This window comes from Aedes albopictus, chromosome 3 (assembly GCF_035046485.1).
Source record: "Aedes albopictus strain Foshan chromosome 3, AalbF5, whole genome shotgun sequence".
Classification (NCBI taxonomy): domain Eukaryota; kingdom Metazoa; phylum Arthropoda; class Insecta; order Diptera; family Culicidae; genus Aedes; species Aedes albopictus.
Genome location: NC_085138.1, coordinates 205,189,143 through 205,211,599, shown reverse-complemented (window position 1 = coordinate 205,211,599; position 22,457 = coordinate 205,189,143). Strand labels below are relative to the sequence as shown.

The 22,457-nt window shown below is 43.5% G+C and overlaps 1 protein-coding gene across 1 annotated transcript in view; it reads right to left on the bottom strand.

Annotated features, from left to right (window-relative positions):
• Positions 1-1,695: 1,695 nt before the first annotated feature.
• Positions 1,696-22,457, bottom strand: part of LOC109432823 (acyl-CoA synthetase short-chain family member 3, mitochondrial) — a 65,437-nt gene continuing 44,675 nt past the window's right edge. Inside the window, exons 3-11 of the mRNA XM_029863452.2 lie at positions 15,316-15,460; positions 15,101-15,245; positions 14,739-15,041; positions 14,290-14,678; positions 14,081-14,231; positions 2,707-2,852; positions 2,501-2,634; positions 2,097-2,308; positions 1,696-2,029 (exon numbers count right to left, since the gene is read on the bottom strand). Coding sequence (XP_029719312.2) covers positions 1,866-2,029; positions 2,097-2,308; positions 2,501-2,634; positions 2,707-2,852; positions 14,081-14,231; positions 14,290-14,678; positions 14,739-15,041; positions 15,101-15,245; positions 15,316-15,460 — 1,789 coding nt within the window. The 3' untranslated portion in view covers positions 1,696-1,865. The remainder of the gene's footprint in view (positions 2,030-2,096; positions 2,309-2,500; positions 2,635-2,706; positions 2,853-14,080; positions 14,232-14,289; positions 14,679-14,738; positions 15,042-15,100; positions 15,246-15,315; positions 15,461-22,457) is intronic.

The window sequence follows — 22,457 nt, the reverse complement described above, 5'->3', positions numbered from 1 at the left end:
TCATAGGTTGATACCGAGGGTAGATAGTTGGATTAATAGGCGCCATGGGGAAGTTTCATTCCACCTGACACAGGTCCTTACAGGTCATGGTTGCTTCCGACAGTATCTACACCGTTTCGGGCATGCGGAGGTGGCGCGTGGACTCGGAGAATGGCTAGTCCAGATGCAGTACAAGAGGTGGTCCAGGGGTTCGAAGTCGGCTTCGTAGGTCATACCGGTGCCCTGCGGTCGAGATCGACCCTTACAGCGATTAAGTGGCCGCGGAGAGGAAGTCCCGGTAGCGGTGCTGTCGTGGCGTCGGTCTACTGGGTTGGATCTGAGCCCGCGGTTGGAAAGGGGTCCCCGGCAAGGGTCGGGGTAGGTGAGACCCTGCTGTCTGCAACCTACGGGTGCATCTGATAGGGCCTGAAGGGTAGTGATACCCTTCCTTTGCGGGCAGGTCAGATCGGGTTGCACGTGGGCATCAGTTCTTGATGTCCGCTCAGCAGTAGGGCGCGGGCGGGGTTGACCCTGCCCGCCTTCCGAGGACAAAGGGAGTGGCGAGGACCACTCGGGAAACTGGCTAAGCGCCAGCATGCTATCGTGATGGACTCTCCAGAGCGAGTCATCGATGTTCGTTGCTGCTAGGCTACGGCAGCTAACCTTGAGGGTGCGATATGCACTAGCCCCTCTCTGAAGCAATACCTTCTTGGTGGTTCCGGAGAGACGTAGGGTTTGGCGACCATAGGAATGTGTTTTAGTGGGTCGAGGAGAGAGTAGTCCTGGCTTCTACCGGCATTGTAGAAGACGGCCTCATCCCCACACTACCCTAACCTTCCTGTTAGGGTGTCTGATGAGCAGATTTATCCCCCTATGATTTAGAAGGAAAAAAAAAAACACACACACACACACACACACACACACACACACACACACACACACACACACACAAACACACACACACACACACACACACACACGCACACACACACACACACACACACACACACACACACACACACACACACACACACACACACACACACACTATTTCTATTATTTTAAAACACCCATGGAATATTTTAACATTCCTAAATCAAGACTTACTATATTTAAAATTATTCTATCTTGCCCCAACCAGTGATCGTATAAGTTGCCGTATAAGATCGCAAAAAGTAGGTACATGATAATGCGTGTATTTTACAAGCGGTTAAATGGAAGCATTTATGCGTACGGCCGCCACTTTTTCACCTTGTGCTACATCTTATATACGACTTTGTGTTGTTTGGGGTGTAAATAATGGTTTTGGCGGTTTGATGTTCCTGCGCAAATCTTGAATCCGAAAATAATTGGGTTTTGTTCGATTTGTATTCCCGGTCGGTCCAGGATCTTTTCGTAAAGGAAATTTACTTGACTTCCTTGGGCATAGAGTATCTTCGTGCCTGCTACACGATATACACATGCAAAATGGTCATTGGCAGAGGAAGCTCTCAGTTAATAACTGTGGAAGTGCTCATAGAACACTAAGCTGAGAAGCAGGCTTTGTCCCAGTGAGGACGTTACGCCAAGAAGAGAGAGAGAGAAGCTTCATTTGTTGCTTACAACGGTTTTTCTAAGCCAAACCGTTTTTGACTTGCAGCCGGTTGCAAGTGTACCAATTCCAAAGTGCGCAGGTTTTCAATACTATTTTCTTCTGGTTGTTCTTTTCGGCACATGTTCAAACGAATCGTAGATATATTTGTTTTATCTTGAAAATAACATAATATTTAATACATATTAACTATAAATTTAGGATAAAATGTGTTATGTTTGAATTAACTAAATTTGTTAAGAAAATTTTAAAATCTATAAGCCACTAAAATCATATGATAGGTAAAGAAATATATCTACTTTTTATTCCCAACGACTGGCATTGGCGCGTTCATGGCATAGCCTAGTTCCTGTAACGCTCGTCTGATGTCTTCGAAGACTTCAACATCCTCTATGGTTGCTGGTAAAATTACCGTTTTATTGGCGGCGAAATCTGCCATTGCCTTTCGCATAGTTTTACCTGTGTATGAAATAAATAGAAATAGCTGAATTATTGACAAATTCCAAAACTACTAGTAACAAATCACCTGATCTAGTCCTGGGAAGACCGTCGACTCTGCCGACTAGTCGGAATGCTGCTATGGGGCCGATAACTTCCCGTATTAGTGTGATTAGCTCTACTGATAGCTTGGCGGTAGCTTTACTCACTCCTTCCTTTATTACATACAGACATAGCGGAATTTGACCTTTGGTTGGCTCTGGCACCCCAAAAACAGCGGCGTCAGCTATATCCGGATGCCTGTCGGAAAAAAGATAGCAAGTTACAGTAAACTAATTTGCCGACTTTTGTGATACAGAATTTTGTGCAGAACCTCATAATAATTGTTTTAGCATGACTTTTTAGGCTTATTTAGCTTTATTGAGGTCCCGTTTTTTTGTTAAGAAATTTTGAAGAAATTACAAAGATCAATCAATTCTATCTAAGATTTACCTCAATACTGCGTCTTCTAAGCTCGATGTTGATATTCTGTGGCCTGCAACGTTTATAACATCATCATCTCGAGCGGTAACGTAAATATAGCCTTTCTCGTCTTTATAGCCAGCATCCATGGTGTCGTAATAGCCCTGATTACAAAAAAAGGTAATAGTTTGTCATTTTTTTCAATTTTTGTCAAAACATTGGTTTGTGTTACACACCGGGTATTTCTGGAAGTATAGATTTTCGAACAACTCGGCGTTCCTATACAGGGTAGACATGGTTCCTGGCGGAAGCGGAAGTTTCACCACCAAACGGCCTAATTCATTGGGATCGGCTTCAGTTCCATCTGGGTGTAGAACTCGAACTAGAATACATATAAACTGTAACTATATGATCCAACCAATACTGAAAATGTCATTTCGACATGCATATCTAATTTCAATCAACTACAGCTCATTTTAGAAGCGGTATCTGAGAATATGGTATATGAAAAATGGTGAATATCAATAGATCGACATTCTTAACTAAAAATATAACAAGCATATCTGGAGCTCGATTTGAATAGGTCGTATGTGCTTTTGTCGATATAAAATTCGATCAGTTTATTTTAGTCATTGTAGCAATATGGCAGACATTTTGCAAACTTTTAATGATGGAACAGGAAGCCTGTTTTGTGAGGATTCTGCTGTATGTACCGATTTTGCTCAATTTCAACGGTTTTCGCTATAATAAGCGAATCCAACTGATCGAATTTTTAATCGACAAAAGCACATACGACCTATTCAAATCGAGCTCCAGATATGGCACTTTTTTGTGTGGTATTGCGCTTAGCAAGAAAAAAATTAGTTTCACACTTTTACTGATCTGTCAGTCAGTTGTGCGCAAGGGTGAATCCCATACCATGGGCACCCTGATAAAAAAATATCATAAAAATACGATAAATTTAATTGTTACAACACCTTTTTTTCGAAAAATATTCACCATTAAACGTATTGTAATTTACACGGCACACTCACCATCACCCCTATTGTTCTATACCATTCGGCGAATGGTAAATGGCACTTTTACAATAAAAAATGGTGGTCGTTATGTATCTTAACCATAAAATTTTGAGAAAATTTTCATACACTTTTTCGCGAAAAACAATAGAATGTATTGTGTTTTTATGAGACATTTTTAAGGCAATTTTCAAAAGAAAACAATATATCTTAATGTTTTTTGATTGTTCTTACAATACAAATACAATGAATTAACTACATCGGCTGTTTTCCTACTCTCCGCATCGACCAATGTGGCGCTAGCTTCTATGCGCGAAAAATCGCTAAAAGTAAATCGCAAAAATATTGTATGACGAATAGCATCTAAAGGCAAATTTATCGAAGTGGAATACATTATTCGAAAAAATATTTGGTAGTGGTTGTGCACAATGGTGACTACTATTAAGCCTGCCAAATATTGTTTTAAGTAAAAGCTTTCTATTTCAAGTAATTCAAGTTTAGATGCTTTTCACCATACAAAATAAAATTGATTTACTCCTGCTGATCAACTGTGGGTGTGCGCCAAGCTGGTAGTCCATTAATTGAATGGCGTCAAATGAATCGTTGTTACAATAAAAATACAATAATATTTGTTGTTATTTGTAAGCAGTTTTCGCTTTTGAAAATCCATAGAATTTATATTTCTCGCTAACATTTATATCCAGCATTTACGAGCACTAACGGCCGCCAGAATGATATGCACATTTTATAATAATAATCAAACACTCTGATGTCTGTCTGATATGTATTGCTTGGCAGCTGTTGATAAGATCTATCTTCAATCTTTTCAAATAACTGCCAAATATCACAAGTCAGAACTCAGGTCGTATGATCCATACCATAAATCGTTCACAATTCATGTGGCCATTAGTATCTGTAAATGCTGGAGTAAAATGTTACCGAGAAATATGAATTCTTTGGTATTTCAAAGGCGAAATCTGTTTACATAACAACAAATATTATTGCATGTTTATTATAACATCGTCAATTGTGTTGGTTTACCCGGGCGCAGCGGATATGTTTAAACTCCCGAACCGATAGAATAACAATAACCGTCCCGGGATTTGCGTGATGGAAGAAATTGAACCAACAACCGAGCTACGTTGTTTATTGCTCGACGAGCTAGTACGGACTGAACAAATATACATAATCAAAACAAATCAGCTTTTATGCTTCGTCGACAAACACATACACTCAAACATTTACACTCTTCATCTGTTGTCGTTGCTACCAGGGGGCTGCCACTACTGTTCTCCAACACTCCTCCTTAGTGCAGCCCACTTAACCTTACCAACTGTCGTTAGCACGTTTTCAGTAATATACTCCTCCTGCTTGAAAGCTCCGTTCCTACTGATCCAGATAATACAGGCCATTGTATCTCACGCCAATGGCAACTACAGTTTCGCCATCCATTATGCTGCAATCTTTTGAACCAAACCGCACAGTATAGCCCTCCTCGGTAATCCAGCTGACCGACAATACATTAACGGATAACTCCGGAACAAACATCAGCTCCTTGATTTTTATCTCTACCGACGTACCTTTCCGTCCGCGTGTCGTGATCCTTCCTTGTCCGCTTCCTCTGGCCGTTACAGTTTTACCATCTGCTAATATAACCTTTTCAGCACAAGGGTTCCACCAGCCTAAACTATCTGTTGAATTGGTCATGTGCTTCGTACTTCCGGAGTCGATGATCCACTTTTCATCACTTGACTTATGTTTTCCACTCGTCGCCGTGAAACACACTCCATGACAACCACTACTGCTTCCCGGATGCGGATGCTGCACTGCCATCGATTTTTCTTGGTCATTTTGTTTCTTTTTATTTCTTCTTACCGAGCTTCTTACTTCTTCCAACCATGCAGCACAGTTTCTCTTCAAATGGCCTACTTGCCCGCAGTAGTAACACGTCCAAACTCTATTAACTCGGTCTTCACATTGAATAGTAGTTTTCAAGGCTTTTTCTTCTTCCTGCTTCCGGACTTCACACTTCCTTTTCCATTCATCCAGCAGCTTTCCTTTGACGTAATCCAATTTGAGGTCCTCTTCCGGGCGACCTTCCAGAGCTGTTACGAGGGGACCATACGATTCCGGCAGGCTCGACAGCATAATCGTCACAACCAAATGCTCCTTCAACGGTTCTCCCATCCTAGTCAAACGGTGTACTAGTTCCGAAGCCTCCACAAGATGATCGGACATGCTTCCATCTTCGTTCATGCGCATTGAACATAATTTCCGTAGGACGTGGATCTTATTGGACAATGATCCTCGCTCGTGGTAGCCTTTGAGCTTGTCCCACATCTCTTTCGCACTTCCAGCATCCATAATGTGGCTTAATTGGTTGTCCTCCAAAGCTAACCCAATCAGCGCTCGAGCCTTTTCGTCTCTTCTTGTCCAAGCCGAAGTCATATCCGCCGGATCAGGCTTCGGGTCCTTCACCGTCGACCAGATGTCTTCCCTCATGAGCATCAATTCCATTCGAAATCTCCATGTCGGCCAGTTGAAATCATTCAACCGATCGAATGTTATCTTCGCCTCAGTCATGTTCAACACTTTCCGTCAATCACAAATCGTTTAAAAAAATTGCCGTTCTGAACCACTGTGGCACTTCCCTTCAAAATGATTCCACAACACAAAATCGTTTCCAAATAACACTCGGCGCAACAACGACTATCACTCCTCCTCGAGCAAAAAACGCTCACACTGTCCGTACTTGTTAGTTCAGTTCCGTAGTTGGCCTGACTCTCCCGCAAACGACACTTATTCCCTCACTTTTCCCGACAACAATACTTTCTTCAGCTGCTAAGTCATTACAGCACTGATCCGCCGAGGGGAGAATTAATCAGAACGTTCACATGAACCATAAAAAAAACGCAGATCGTTCACACAAAATGCCTCTTCGACAAGAGAACACTTTCACCACAATTTCTTCTCGAAACCGGGGCCCATTACCTGTTGGTTTACCCGGGCGCAGCGGATATGTTTAAACTCCCGAACCGATAGAATAACAATAACCGTCCCGGGATTTGCGTGATGGAAGAAATTGAACCAACAACCGAGCTACGTTGTAACTTCTTTATTGCTCGACGAGCTAGTACGGACTGAACAAATATACATAATCAAAACAAATCAGCTTTTATGCTTCGTCGACAAACACATACACTCAAACATTTACACTCTTCATCTGTTGTCGTTGCTACCAGGGGGCTGCCACTACTGTTCTCCAACAAATTGAACCCCATTAAACTAATTGTATTTGTATTGTTATCAATGGTAGTTTACTATTTACTAGATTCCTTTAATTTATTGGAAAACATTAGAAAAATCATTGTTCATCTTTTTCTTGTCATAACATCCTCACTTGGCTAAACCTGCTTTTCAGCTAGTTTTCTATAAGTACTTCCTCAGTTTCTCATTAAGAGCTTCCTCTGCCAACACAGCTTGACGTCTGTCAGTCATTGAAGTTTTAGCGAATAACATTCGATAACCGAAACATCTACTGTACTCAAATTTAAAACGAAAACTATAAAAAATATGTCAAGGGATTTTGTATTTGATTATTGTTCCTACAGTTGAAAATCGGATTTATTGACACTCGAAAATCGATTTTTCTCCTAAATCGTGCGTCGGACGTACGTCGGACATAGTGCGCTGGATAGAAGACTAGGTCCGCTGTCCAGCGCACTATGTCCGACGTTAGATTTCCCGTATGGATTTGGAGAAAAGGCGATTGTCGCGTGTGGGGAAACTTCGGGTTTCAACCGCGACGACATTATACAAACATGATCCAAGCAACAATAATATTTATTGTTATTTATTTGTTACGAATTGTTTTCAAGTGTAATTGAGAAATAAACTCTTTTTTAATAAAAAAAAGTCCATGAGAACTTTTCAGGCACTTTTGCAACTATATAGAAACAACTTGAATTAATTTTTACTGATAGTAACTTAAAATTATTATAGAACTATTGAAAAACAATCGAATCAATTAGTCACTACTAAAGCTAATGTTCACCTATTGTACGAACTATATGGGCTTGATTTCTATTGTAAAAAGTAACAATATATCTACTATGTGTTTTATTGTGAACAATAAAACCAGTCATATGTTAATAATATTTACCATGTAATGAATGGTAATTTTTTATCCGGGCAGTATTCATATTTGCATCACTTAAAACATACCCAAGCGATATCGACTGCATGCGATCAGTACAAGACTGAATGTAACGAATAATGGCACAACCAATCGAATCAGCAACAATTCCAGAAAATATTGTTTTATTTCCGTTTCATTAAAATAATCTCGAAAGGGACCATAATGAGTTAACTTACCTTTCCACGCATGTTATCAACAACAACAATCAGCCGGTGGGCGAGCGTGGATGTTTGTTTTGGTCGCAGACAATGGAAACGTGCTGCGTGTAGCTTTGGCGCGCAACGACGTCGTCTGCTTTCTTGCTCCTGATTGGCTGCGCGCAACTAAGGTGGAGCTGCGCGTAACTGCCCGGCGCGCAAATTGCGCAACGAAAGAAAAACTATACAAAATATTCGCAATAGTAAAATCGATTTTTCTCTGTGAAGAAGTTGTTTTGGAATATGAAGTAAACACCAAAAGGTGTCTTTTCAAACCATTCTTGATTTCTATTCACTAACTTTCTACAAAACAATCCCGTTTTCTGACAATTAACGTTTTTCGTGATTTTTCTATACGATTTGACAGTTCTTGACTACCACGCTTCCGTGAGCTTGAGGTGAGAATTTGAGAAAGTTGATAACCGAGAGTAGCACAGACGATGCATTGAATACAAGTGATGGTGTCGCCGCCGGGCCGTCAGCGCTGGAAACTAGATGCTATAAAGGTTTTTGTCTGCACTTTTCGCTGGCGCCAACTGAGAGCAATCAATAAACATGTAAACAGCAATCATTCTATTGCCATTTTTCGAAGGTAGTCCGTGACATTTACCTTAAATATTTGGAAAATGAGCTCTTTCGATTAGGCTATAGAAAATAGCAATATTTTATTCACTAAACAACCCAATTCAATCTTCCAAATAAAGGCATAACATCCGAGCTGAATTCCACGAGTCGTCCTTTATTTTCTCTTCTTCCAACCAATTTCCAACTAACTAACCCAAAGTCTGCCATACATGTAGGTATAGTAATTCATAGTAACACGGAAAATCAAATCAATGAAAATGAAAGAATATAACAATACTTCCTCTTTTTCGTGGCTGCTTACTCACGATCATCATCAACACCCATATCACAGACAAACAGACGTAACAGCTTGAACGATTTTCATGGAAATTTATCGCCCAGGTCACACTACCATCATCTGGTGGAAAAGTTTCACGAATCACTATGTTGTGCCATATCGTCAACAGAAGGCGCTAGTGTGAAACGTCAAACGCATAGAAAAACGATGCGCGCGCCTCTGGTCGTGAAATCCACAACTATAAAAATTTAAAATGATCGTTAAAAGCGTGGTCGATGGAAATTTCGCAAGTGTTACGTCTGTTTGTCTGTGCCCATATCATAATCGTCAAACCGTAGTGGGCGTCACATTTGTCTGCGTGGACGACAATCTGCTTCTGACTGCGCTTCTCCTGTTGCGATATCCGGACCTGCTCAGCCGGCGTTCTCCAAGTGTTCGGCTCGTCTTCTGTGATGGGGGTTTCTGTCCTGGCCTGCGGTAACTTCTTCAGATGTGCTGAACTCCTACGATACTCGGTTCCCTCTGGCGACTTCAGTATTACACAGCATCCCTCCTTTTCCACCACTGTGCACGGTTCAGGAACAAAGGGAGTAGACAACTTGTGCTGCTTTACCGGATTTCGCATCCACACCTGATCTCCTTCTCTTATCGTTGACTCCTGTGCATTCTTGGTTTGATCGTATCGATGTTTTGCCGAGAATTTGTACGCCGAATCTCTATCACGAATCTCACCATCATCATCTCGGTATGGTTTGTGGAAGTAAGGAATCCAATCCCAAAATTCTCTTCCGAATGCCAGTTATGCGGGTATCCGTCCAGTAGCTGGGTGAGGCGTCAGCGAGTACACGTAATCCAGATCCTTTTTCCAGTTTGATTTGTTGATACCAGCGATTCTCAAAATTTTCAAAATGCTCCTTTTCTGCCTCTCCACCTCCCCGTTGGCTTGAGGCCAATACGGCGTGGTATGCTTCAGCTGGATGCCGTAGACTACGGCCCGTAGTATTTACAAAAATCAACCATTTCTCTGCTCGAGAAATAACTACCGTTATCCGTGGTAATTGTGTCTGGAAAACCCATTCTCATAAAAATCGGTCGAATTTTCTCCAAAATGTCGGCTGTTGTAGTGCGGCGAAGTACTTCCACGGCTATACGAATCGATAATAACGAGAAGCGAATCACCCGATGGAAGCGGCCCTAGCATGTCCATGTTGATCTGACTCCACGGTGACTGGGAAGTTCCCGTATAGCCATTGATTCCGGACGGCTTGGCTGACCAACAATTTGGCAGTCTATGCATGATATTACTGTATGTTCTGCTTCCTTATCAATCTTCGGCCACCAAACTTTGGAACGTAGGCGTTGTTTTGTCTTCTCAATTCCAGGATGGGCAATGCGTGACAGAGCCAAGACACGTTTTCGCAAATTTGTTGAGATTACGATCCTGTCACCCCTCAATACTACACCATATACTACCAACAGCCAGTGTTGCGAATACTCACTTGCAAGAATGATACTCACTTGCTTCTATCTCAGTCCAGAAGCATGTTATCAAAAAATGATGTTTGAATGTCTTTTAAATTGTAGTTTAATCTAAAAGTTTGCCGAATGAAGTAAAGGTCCCAGACGCATACCAAAGTTGTGAGAGAGCTGTGAGTACGAGGTGAGTAAAATTCGTGTAAAACAGCTCTCTCACGGTTTTGGTATGCGTCTGCGACCTTTACTTTATTTGGCAAACTTTTAGATTAAACTACAATCTAAAAGCCCTTCAAACATAATTTTTCGATAGCATGCTTCTGGACTGAGATAGAAGCGAGTGAGTATAACTTTTCACTAGTGAGTATTCCCAACACTGCAACAGCTCGTCCTTGAACGAAAAGTATCGCTTCAGTAGTTTGCTCCAGGCACCATGCAGCAGCGCCTCCTTTAACGCGAGCAGCTCGTTGTCACGTTGCGTTTGGCTAGAAATTTCTTAATTAAATTAATTAATTATCGATTTTTGCGGCTTAACCAGCCGAATGGAAGTTTTACTTTATTCCAAAAGCTAGACTTTACATATACTGGCGTGAGTGAGAGATGGACAAATTGAGGTGAAATTTGCGAAAAAGTTACTCGTCCTCTCGGTGAGACTCGAACTCACGACTCCTACTCACTAGACAGGCGCGTTGCCGCTACGCCACGAGAAGACTCGAAGACGTAGCTGCTAACCTGAATTCAAGTTCAACACAGTCGTCGATGAGAGGTGTGTGGACTTCCAACACACAAAAACAATGCGCTCTCGCCTAGGCTTTACATATACAATATATGCGTAGTGTGGATGTACATCTCATTCCATCCGAAAGGGGTGCAATCTGTGGAAAAGATAACCTCGGAATTTTGTGTTGAACTTGAATTCAGGTTAGCAGCTACGTCTTCGAGTCTTCTCGTGGCGTAGCGGCAACGCGCCTGTCTAGTGAGTAGGAGTCGTGAGTTCGAGTCTCACCGAGAGGACGAGTAACTTTTTCGCAAATTTCACCTCAATTTGTCCATCTCTCACTCACGCCAGTATATGTAAAGTCTAGCTTTTGGAATAAAGTAAAACTTCCATTCGGCTGGTTAAGCCGCAAAAATCGATAATTAATTAATTTAATTATGTCATCGAGCAACGGACTCATGTTCCGTAACCGGTCGTTTGAGAACGTCGCGACCCATTGGAAGCTTTCCGCTCACCGCGCGATCTCTTCGACACAGTCGTCGATGAGAGGTGTGTGGACTTCCAACACACAAAAACAATGCGCTCTCGCCTAGGCTTTACATATACAATATATGCGTAGTGTGGATGTACATCTCATTCCATCCGAAAGGGGTGCAATCTGTGGAAAAGATAACCTCGGAATTTTGTGTTGAACTTGAATTCAGGTTAGCAGCTACGTCTTCGAGTCTTCTCGTGGCGTAGCGGCAACGCGCCTGTCTAGTGAGTAGGAGTCGTGAGTTCGAGTCTCACCGAGAGGACGAGTAACTTTTTCGCAAATTTCACCTCAATTTGTCCATCTCTCACTCACGCCAGTATATGTAAAGTCTAGCTTTTGGTAGAAATTTCTTCCAACGAAACCGCATCCGGCTTCTTTGATTCCACGATTGCCATCAGCATGGATTCTCCTTTCTGGTCATATGTTTTGCAATGCTGGAATTGCGAAAGGCGTGACAATGGGTCGGCAATGTTTAGTTTACCTGGAATATGGACAATCTTGAAGCAAAAAGATTGAAGACGAAAGGCCCATCGTTCAATCCTCGGGCATGATTTGAGCACAGACAAACAGACGTGTCACTTGGAAGAAAATGCGATAAAAATCATCGTCACGCAAACATAATCGCCCAATGCTAATTATGCTGTGGTACGCAAATCTACTGAGTAGATGGCGGTAGTGAGCAAACGTCAAACAGGAGCAAAAACGATGCGAGCGCCATGAGCGAGCGATTTACGAACTACGGAATATTTGAATAATCCGTTAAAAAGTGAAACGATGGGAAATGAGTAGAGTGAGACGTCTGTTTGTCTGTGATTTGAGTTTGTTGCCAAAAAATATTTTCAAAGGTTGGTTATCGGTTAGCAACAAGAATTCCAGGCCACGCAGATACATCTCTAGTCGTTCAGTGGCCCACACGAGCGCTAAAGCTTCCTTCTCATTCTGAGCGTAAGCCATTTCCATTTCGGATAACCCTTTGCTGATATAGCAAATCACTCGCTTCTTGTCATCCTTCTCTTGTATAAGCACCGCACCGAGCCAGGTGGGGCTTGCGTCAGCGATAAGGATCATCTTATCCATCGGTGAATAGTAGCTCAGATTCGATTGATTCCCCAAGATGTCCTTGATCTTGCGGAAAGCTTCCTGTTGTTCACGTTCCCAACGAAATCGCGAATTCTTGCATAGGAGTTCACGCAGTGGCGTTGTCAATGTTGCCAGGTCCGGAATGAACTTTCCTAAATAGTTGACAAGCCCCAGAAAGCTACGAAGCTCCTCAACGGAACAAGAATCTCGAAAAGATTTTACTGCCTCCACCTTGTCCTTGGTCGGACTGATTCCATCTCCTGACAGCCGATGACCAATCCAAACGACCTCCTTTTTTCCAAATTCGCACTTCCTGGTATTGATTGTAACGCTGTGTGATGCCAAACGTTCTAGAACCGCTTTGAGGATCTTGTCGTGCTTTTGCTTTGTTTCCGCGAAAACCACAACGTCGTCTATGAATGACTTCACCCCCGCTATACCTGTCAATATGCGCTCCATAATGCTCTGGAAAATTTCAGAAGCGCAGTTGAGTCCGAACATTAATCTTTTATACCGGAAGAAGCCACATGGTGTTGCAAAAGTTGTAATTTCCCGTGAAGCCTCAGACAAAACGACCTGATGGACAGCTTTATTGAGGTCGATTTTCTAAAACTACTTACAGTTGTGCAAATGGGACACAATACTGTCGAACGTTGGCAAAGGGTAATGCTGCGGAATGATCGCCCAGTTGGCGTCCCACATGTCTACGCACAGCCGTACTTCCATTGGATCACCAGCCTTCGGCCTGATTCCCAAACGCGAAATCCATCTTGAATCCTTCGGCGCCGGCTCAATGAATTAACTACATCGGCTGTTTTCCTACTCTCCGCATCGACCAATGTGGCGCTAGCTTCTATGCGCGAAAAATCGCTTAAAGTAAATCGCAAAAATAATGTATGGCAAATAGCATCTTAAGGCAAATTCATCGAAGTGGAATACATTATTCGAAAAAATATTTGGTAGTGGTTGTGCACAATGGTGACTACTATTAAGCTTCCAAATATTTTTTCAGTAAAAGCTTTCTATTAGATAGAAGATATGGAGCTCTACTTTGCCCTTGACGCTGGAATACAGTTATCGAAATAGATATGCCTATGGAAAGCGTACATACATTGAATGTATTGTGGATTTACCGGCTACTTGTATTCTACCGGTCGCTTCAGTATGGCCTCCAAAGTAGCCGTTTTATAAAAAGAGTAACTTAAAAATGTTTTAAAACATTTCTATTGTATGCGCTATTCCTCGTTGCCACTAGCTATTCAGCGACATTCAGTTTTTGACAATCAAGTTGATTTTTATATGAAAACGGCTACTTTGTAACGGCTACTCAAGTAACCGGTAGAATACAAGTAGCCGGTAAATCCACAATATCGTGTCTTCTATGAGCTGCAGAAGATATAGCAATATCGAATAAATTCGTCAATAATTAAATGCACCTCACGACCGGTGATTATGTTTAACATAAAGTCATACTTAGCTAGAAGTAGTTATCTGTAGTTATATAATATTATTATTTATCGATGATACTTACTGTCGTATCCACAGAATGGTAGACCAGTTGTGAAATTTGGAGGATTTAGATTTTGAGCAAGACCAACACATGTGGCGGTCATGGCTGATCCTGTTTCAGTTTGCCACCAATTGTTCAGAACAGGCACTTTAAAGGTCTTCTCTATCCACATCTGAAAATAAAATCACAATTGAGATTATCGAACAATTATTCGTACCTTTGATTTCAACCTTTGTTTCGGAATCACAATGCTCTCCAGCAATGAAAATTGTGCGTAGGGATTTCATGCTATATTTCTTGCCATACTTGACGTCAGGATCAGTACGTCGCAATACTCGAAACGACGTTGGCACCGAGAAAAGGGCCGTTACTTTATGTTGATCGATCAACCGGAAATACTGCCCAGGATCCGGTGTTCGATCTGGTTTGCCTTCATACATTACACTAGTAGCACCGTAGAGCAATGGCCCATAGCATATGTATGAGTGACCAACTACCCATCCCAGATCCGATGCATTCCACCAAACATCGTCTGGTTGTACTCCATATATTGTATCCATAGTATACATCAACGTTACCAGATGGCCTCCCGTTGGACGAGTAATTCCTTTTGGTTTGTCTGCAAAAAAACGTATTTACAATCTTATTTTATCTCGCATTGCAACAAATCAATTCATACCAGTTGTTCCGGAAGTGTACAAAATATAAAGGGGATCATTGGCTTCCACAGGTACACATCCCGTTGGCTCATCTAGTGTAGATTCCCACGACACGTCCATTCGTTTGTCCAAATCGGAAATCAGAATATTGATACGTTGGAATATTACGTTGGTGCGAGGTTTCCACTTTGACATTTCAACGGCTTCATGGAGAATATCCAGGTAGTGTATTATTTTGTTGGGCTCTATTCCACAATTTGCCGCAATAATAACCTTTGGTTCAGCATGTTCAATACGGGTGCATAGCTCACTAGCGGCAAAACCTTACAAAGATTAGAAAACCTATTATATGGGCAACGGTAATATAGCAAATAATACAAACCTCCAAATACCACCGAATGTATAGCACCAAGTCTAACTGTAGCTAGCATTGCCATAATTGCTTCTGGAATCAAAGGCATGTAAATGACGACCCTATCTCCTTTTTTGACGCCCAATTTCTTTAATCCACCGGCTAGCCGAGAGACCTTGATATTTTCAAAATTAGTTACATTTTATTTTATTTGTTTTTTTACTATCAGTGTTCAGGTAACAAACCTTTTCATAAAGCTCGTTATAGGTTACTCGACGGATGGTATTTGTCATGGGGCTATCGTGAATAAGCGCCACCTTATTTCCCTTGTTATTCTGTACATGTCGATCCAAAGCATTGTAACAAGCATTGAGCTGACCGCCGACGTACCTTAAATAATATATATAAATATAAAAAAAATATATCAGTATCGAAGAATGACTATGTTGAGCCAATCCAAGATAAAATTGTGGCAGTGGAAATTATTATATTTAGGCTAAGATCTTCAAGTAGGTATAAGAGGATTCCTTTAAGGGGTTATTTACCAAAGAAGTCGCACCGATAAGGATTGAATGTAGCGGAATGAGGCATACTTGGCGGCTAAACCGGAATTGAATAGCTACATTAAGGCTCGTAAGCGGGCGTGCTTTGATAATCTCTGCCACGCAGTCAAAACGACTCATCGCGGGCTAGGCACTGGTTCCAATATGCCGCTTAAAGAGTTGCCACATATGATGTTCGGTAAGCTGAGATCAGTTAGCTGACTGATGGGGCACGGGAGCTATGGCTATGATCAAAATGTACGCGTTACAAAGAGATATTCTAGACGGGCTATCAGGAGAAAAACGAGTATTTAAGAATATAACTCCAATTTATCATGCCGGAAGTAAGGTACTGTGCTATGTAGTTAGAGGTGTAGACAACAACAAGTGTATTGAAAAGACGTTAGGTATTATTAACTATTCGATTCTCTCTACTTGTCCCATACACACTTGTTTCTGAATTACCTTTCCGTACTTTTTTTGACGAGATAAGAACAGCAGTACGATACCTTGATGTTGATGTATACATCGAAATATAGCGTCAGGCTAATGTAAATTTTTATTCGGGAGTTTATGTGTATTTGTCAATTTGTTCTACAGCTATTTACAATTTCAAAAATCCAGATCTAATTGAAAGCTCAAGGCGTTAATATCAATCCTGTCGTTATTTTCATCATCATGGCAGATATATTTCACCAACAACTTCAAAATCTTCACTCGGTTTATTTTGAGTATTCCTCCCAATGATGGTCAGCCGACTCCATCCATTCGTTGTGCCAATCAGTCTTCGCTGCAGGACCGTCCACGCCGGGCCTACACGAGCGCATTCGCAAAACTTGTGCTGGAGTGTTTCGATGTGGGTTCCGCAGTATTATTTTCGTCTGCCACTCGCTGCATTACGAAGAGCAATTTTCGGTGCTCGACCTTCTCATTGATGAGCAGATAAAGTTGTGTTCGTTCCACCGAGGAAAGCTGTCTGTTGTGAATAGAGATAAGTGACATTTCAACACACGAACACCAGCGCAAATTTTTCCTCACACAAAAGTGCACGCCGATTGAAAGGCTATTCAGATTGCATATGCAAATATTACCCAATCGAATTGGGTAAAACGGGTAAATAATGATAAAACTAACGTCCGGGGCAAGAGTGCAAATATTTTCCTCGCAGTTTCACAACTACATCTACTAAAAAGGCACGCATACATTTGAACGTGATTACCTCTATGTTCAGCCATGCCAAATGACAGAAGAATTCGATCGGCGGAGGGGTTTTCTTGGATTTGGAGGGGAATGTGGGATAATTTAGAAAGGGTTAGTTCAATAGGAGGATGATCTATTGGAGTTGCTGGACGGGGATTTGCGTGGAAAAGAAAGGATCTATAAAAAGGAAGGGAATCGATCTCACGAATGTGCCTCTTGATCGCCAGGGATGGGCATTTCAACGCAGGCAGGTGCAGGTTTAAACCTCCGTGTTCCCTATTGCGCGCCTGCTGCATCATCGGAACGCGAGCAGCTATTCCTCTCCAGAAAAATTTGCCCATCGTCGCTGTGATTTTTGCCGTGTGTATACCCAGGGGTGGTATCACCGACGAAAGGTACCACAGTTGGGCAAACTTTCTCACCCGCATTCCATGAGCCGTATCGATTTTGCGAAGACGACGCCCAAAATTTGGACTGTATCGGCAGTCTGCAGCCACGGGGCGGTGATTGCATTGCCTTCGCAAAAACCCACATTGATCGCAACCGTTTTCTGCAAATTCAATTTTGCACCGGAGGCTGTACCGATTTTCTGTCCTTCGCTCAAAACGCCGTGGGCTCTCTATTAACAGTGTAGTAACCAACCGATTCCCCTTTTATATAAACCTTGATGAATCAGCCCATCTGGCAACTCTGTAACTGCTCTTTCTGACAAATACAATTCATTACCAGTTGAACTCCTAACAGAGAAAGTTGTTTTTCTTGTTCGCTCTTGTGAAAGCCCCCGCGAGTATTTTTCCACTTCGGTCGTGTTCGCTCGTGTTCTTCCTTGCGCCGCTTTTCAGGTTGTGGGCTCCAGCATGGAAGAAAAATCGAAAGTAATCGCGTTCGATGGGAATAATTTCCATAACTGGAAATTTCGTATGGAGACGGTGCTCGATATGCACGATCTCCTTGACTGTCTAGTGCGCGACGCGGAAGAGGTCCCGGAGTTGGAAGTGCAGCAAGCGGATTCGGCTGTTGTGAAGAGTGAGAAGGAGAAAAAGTTCGCGGAAAGAAAAGCTAGTGAGAAGAAGTGCAAATCGTTCATCGTCCAAGCGATCGACGATAACCAGTTGGAGCTAGTTAAGGATTGCGGAACACCAAAGCAGATTTGGAGCACACTGCAAAACGTTTTCGAACGTCGCGGTGTGGCTGGTCAGTTGTACCTCCGGAAGAAGCTCCTCACGTTGCGGTACGTGGAGGGGGCCTGCCGGATGTCGGAGCATCTCTTGCGGTTCGACAAGTTGATACGTGAATTGAAGGGAAGCGGAGCGACCGTCGAGGAATCCGACGCTGTGTGTCATTTGCTTTTGACACTACCCCCATCGTTCGATTCGGTCGTGACGGCGATTGAAACGCTACCCGACGGCGTCACGATGGACTTCGTTAAGAAGCGGCTGTTGGACGTTGAGCTGAAACGGCGTAACACAGAAGCAGGCGAAGAAGCAAGTGGTGGTATTGGTGATGGTGTGGCGATGGCTAGCAGGCTGAAGAAGAAGAAGTTGCAGTGCTTTCAGTGTGGGAAGTATGGGCATAAAAAGGCACACTGCCGAGAATCCGATCGTGGTGATAGTGAGAAACAAAAAGTGAATAGCGAAAACAAAACGCCGAAACCGAGAAGCGATGCACGGCGGCAGAAGGCGCACGTAGGTGCGGAAGAAGATCGTCCGGAAATAGCTTTTGTTGCAGCATGGCGATCTAGTGCGTGTCGGTTGGTTTTTAGATTCGGGGGCCACCGATCACATGCTGTGCGACTCGCGGTATTTTTCAGTGATGCGGCGGTTGGAACGCCCGGTCGAGATCGTTGTGGCAAACGGACAGAAACTGTTGGCTGAGTATTGTGGCGATGTGATTATGTATACGGTCGTCGACGGTACAGTGAAGAAGTGTGAAGCGAAGGACGTGCTCTACCTGCCGGGGTTAAGTTGCAATCTTTTTTCGGTAAAGCGAATTGCAAAGGCGGGTCTCCAAGTGTGTTTCGAAGAAGAAAAAGCAGAAGTGAAGAAGAATGGTGACGTGCTGGCCGTTGGTCGATTGAAAGGCAAACTTTACGAACTGGACATTTTCTGTAAGCGCAGCGAACTGGGGTCAGCCATGCTCTCGGGTAAAGTGTCGCGTAATGCGGTACTATGGCACCAGAGGTTCGGTCATGTGGGCTGTGACAGTTTGCGTGAACTGGTGAAGTGTAAGATGGTTGACGGACTGAAGCTGACGGATTTCGATGCAGAAACTGTTGTATGTGAACCGTGTCTGTCCGGGAAAATAGCAAAGTTGCCGTTTGCTTCCGGGGAGGAGCGGCGTTCACGGCGGCCGCTAGAACTAATACATAGTGACGTATGTGGACCGATGACACCCCGCACCTGGAACGGTAAGCGTTTTTTCGTATCTTTTATTGATGATTTTTCGTATTTCGCGATTATCTATTTGATGTCCACGAAGGATGAGGTGATTACTTGCTTCCGCGAGTACGAAGCTCTCGTCACGGCCCATTTTGGTACCAGAATAGCACGTCTGCGTACAGATAACGGCGGTGAGTACATCGGTGAAGAAATGCGTTCGTTCTGTCGGGAAAAGGGAATTTCTATGGAGTTAACGGTTCCGTACACACCGGAGCAAAACGGTGTCTCCGAACGGATGAACCGTACGCTGATGGAGCGGGCCAGGGCATTGTTGGCCGAAAGCGGATTTGGTAAGAAGATGTGGGGTGAAGCTGTGTATACCGCTACATACCTGACCAACCGGTGCCCAACGTCGGCGGTGGCAGAGAAGAAAACGCCGTACGAACTTTGGACTGGTCGAAAACCGGATGTATCGAAGCTGAAGGTCTTTGGAAGTGCCGCGTACCTGCATGTTCCGAAAGAACTCAGGTCGAAGTTGGACTCTAAGTGCAAGAAGTTGTATCACGTCGGGTATACCGTCAATGGGTATCGACTATGGGACGAAACGCGGCAGAAGATAGTGATCGGTAGGGATGTGGTGTTCGATGAATCCACCATGTTCGGTGGCAAACTTGAAGTGGAACCGAGTGTTCAGAAGAGGGAAGTGGTGCTTGAAGAGACGGTTGACCAAAGTAGTGTAGCTCCTGATGAGCTCGAAGACGATGTGATCAGTGAATACGAAGAAGAATCAGAACCGGAACAGTCTGGGCAGCAGGAGCAACTTCCAGTGCGTCGTAGTGGCCGTGAGAAGCGGAGACCAGTATGGCATGATTGTTACGAGTTGTGCGAAACTGCCATGTGTGCTGAAAGCTTCGTCGAGGATCTGCCGGCTACAGTGGCCGGCCTCAGGCAGCGGCCGGATTGGCCGCAGTGGCAAGCAGCCATTACCGACGAAATGGACTCTCTCATCAAAAACAAGACTTGGACCCTGGCATCACCACCTCCAGGTAAGAATATCATTGACAGTAAATGGATATTTAAGATAAAGCGGCACGATGCTAGCGGAATCGACCGCTTCAAGGCACGGCTCGTAGCCAGAGGTTTCTCTCAACGCAAAGGTTTTGATTACGAGAGTACCTACGCGCCGGTGGCCAAACACGCGACGCTGCGTGTTTTACTGGCCATTGCCAATCAAAAAGGGATGCATCTTCACCAGCTTGACGTGAAAACTGCGTTTCTTAACGGATTGCTAGAACAAGAGATATACATGCGTCTACCGGAAGAATTCGGTGCAGGAAACCTGGTTGCCAAGCTGCAGAAGTCCATTTACGGCCTAAAACAAGCATCCCGTGCCTGGAATTCAAGATTTCACGATTTCGTCACGAGTCTTGGGTTCAAGCGCAGCAAGGTGGATAACTGTCTGTATATCTCGATCGTTGATGGAGAGGAGGTGTATATGATCATCTATGTAGACGACATTTTAATCGCCAGCCGATCGTTGGAAACGATTCGAGATCTGAAAGCCAAACTGAAGGACGAGTTCGAAATGAGCGACATGAACGAGATTAGCACGTTCCTGGGACTGACCGTGGAGAGGCGTAAGGATGAAGGCATTTTGTAAATTAGCCAGCGGAGTTACCTCGAAAATCTCCTAGCTCGCTTCGGCATGGCAGACTGCAAGCCGAAACAAACACCGTTGGTAACAGGCCTCAAGCTTGAGAAGTGTAACGACCCTTCCAAGTACACTACTCATCCATATCGAGAGTTGATTGGTTGCCTGACCTACGTTACCGTCACGTCCAGACCTGATTTGTGCGCTGCTGTCAACTATTTCAGTGCTTTCCAAACCTGTGCGACTGACGATCACTGGAATCACGCCAAACGTATCCTGCGGTACATTAAGGGTACATTGGACTTGAAACTGGTATACAGGAGGGACGAGACGTGTGCAACTATCGAAGGATTTGCTGACTCCGATTGGGCAAGCGATGTTTGCGATCGGAAATCAACATCGGGATTCGTATTTCGGGTTTACCAAGCAAACGTATCCTGGTTAACGCAGAAGCAGAAAACAGTCGCGTTGTCATCTGCCGAGGCGGAGTACGCCTCACTGAGTGTAGCTGTTAAGGAGGCGCTGTGGCTGCGGATGCTGTTACAAGACTTCAACATCGATGTGTCCGAACCTGTCATAATTCGAGAAGACAATCAAGCATGCATCAGTATTGCTGAAGAGGATAAGCCTACTAAGCGGCTGAAGCATGTAGACGTGCGATTTCATTTCGTACGCGAAGAAATCCAGAGAAGAACCATCCAGTTGGAGTACGTGGCTTCGGAAGACCAGATAGCCGACATAATGACTAAAGGACTACCGAGACCACAATATGAGAAGCTACGAAGCCTAATAGGGTTATCGGCTTGAAGGGGGGTATTAACAGTGTAGTAACCAACCGATTCCCCTTTTATATAAACCTTGATGAATCAGCCCATCTGGCAACTCTGTAACTGCTCTTTCTGACAAATACAATTCATTACCAGTTGAACTCCTAACAGAGAAAGTTGTTTTTCTTGTTCGCTCTTGTGAAAGCCCCCGCGAGTATTTTTCCACTTCGGTCGTGTTCGCTCGTGTTCTTCCTTGCGCCGCTTTTCACTCTCATCACACAGAATGTGCGAGAGCAGTTTGTAGTCGCCGTTGAGCAGCGAAATGGGTCGATACGATCGTGCGGTGTTATCACCACCTTTCTTCCTCACCAGTACGATAATCCTCTCCACAAATGCTGGGGGAAGATAGCCGGCGATTGCTTCGATAGATAACGTCGAACATGCGAAGATAGAATTCTCGTGGGATACCATCACAGCCCACAATGGTTTATTTTCCCATTTTCACGCTCTTAATTAATGGCTCGTACGATTGAGGAAATAGAGCAATGGAGTCTTCGGCAAAGTTGACGGTAAAGACACTATATGCAAAGACACGAAATGTTCCGATTGGAATTCCAAATTTGCTGTCAATGTCATTCCAATCGAACAGGAGACCTGTCAAACGCGCTTTAAAAGCATTGCTCGACAGCATCATCGTCATGATGCGACAATCATCATCAACAGCAACAATCATCAGATTTCGCGTCTTTAGCATACAGTGTCTTAAGTTGACGGGAATGACCAGTGCCATCTTTTGACAGTTAGAGTTTTCGGATCAATCCCCCTAAAAGTGAGATACAAGTGAGAGAA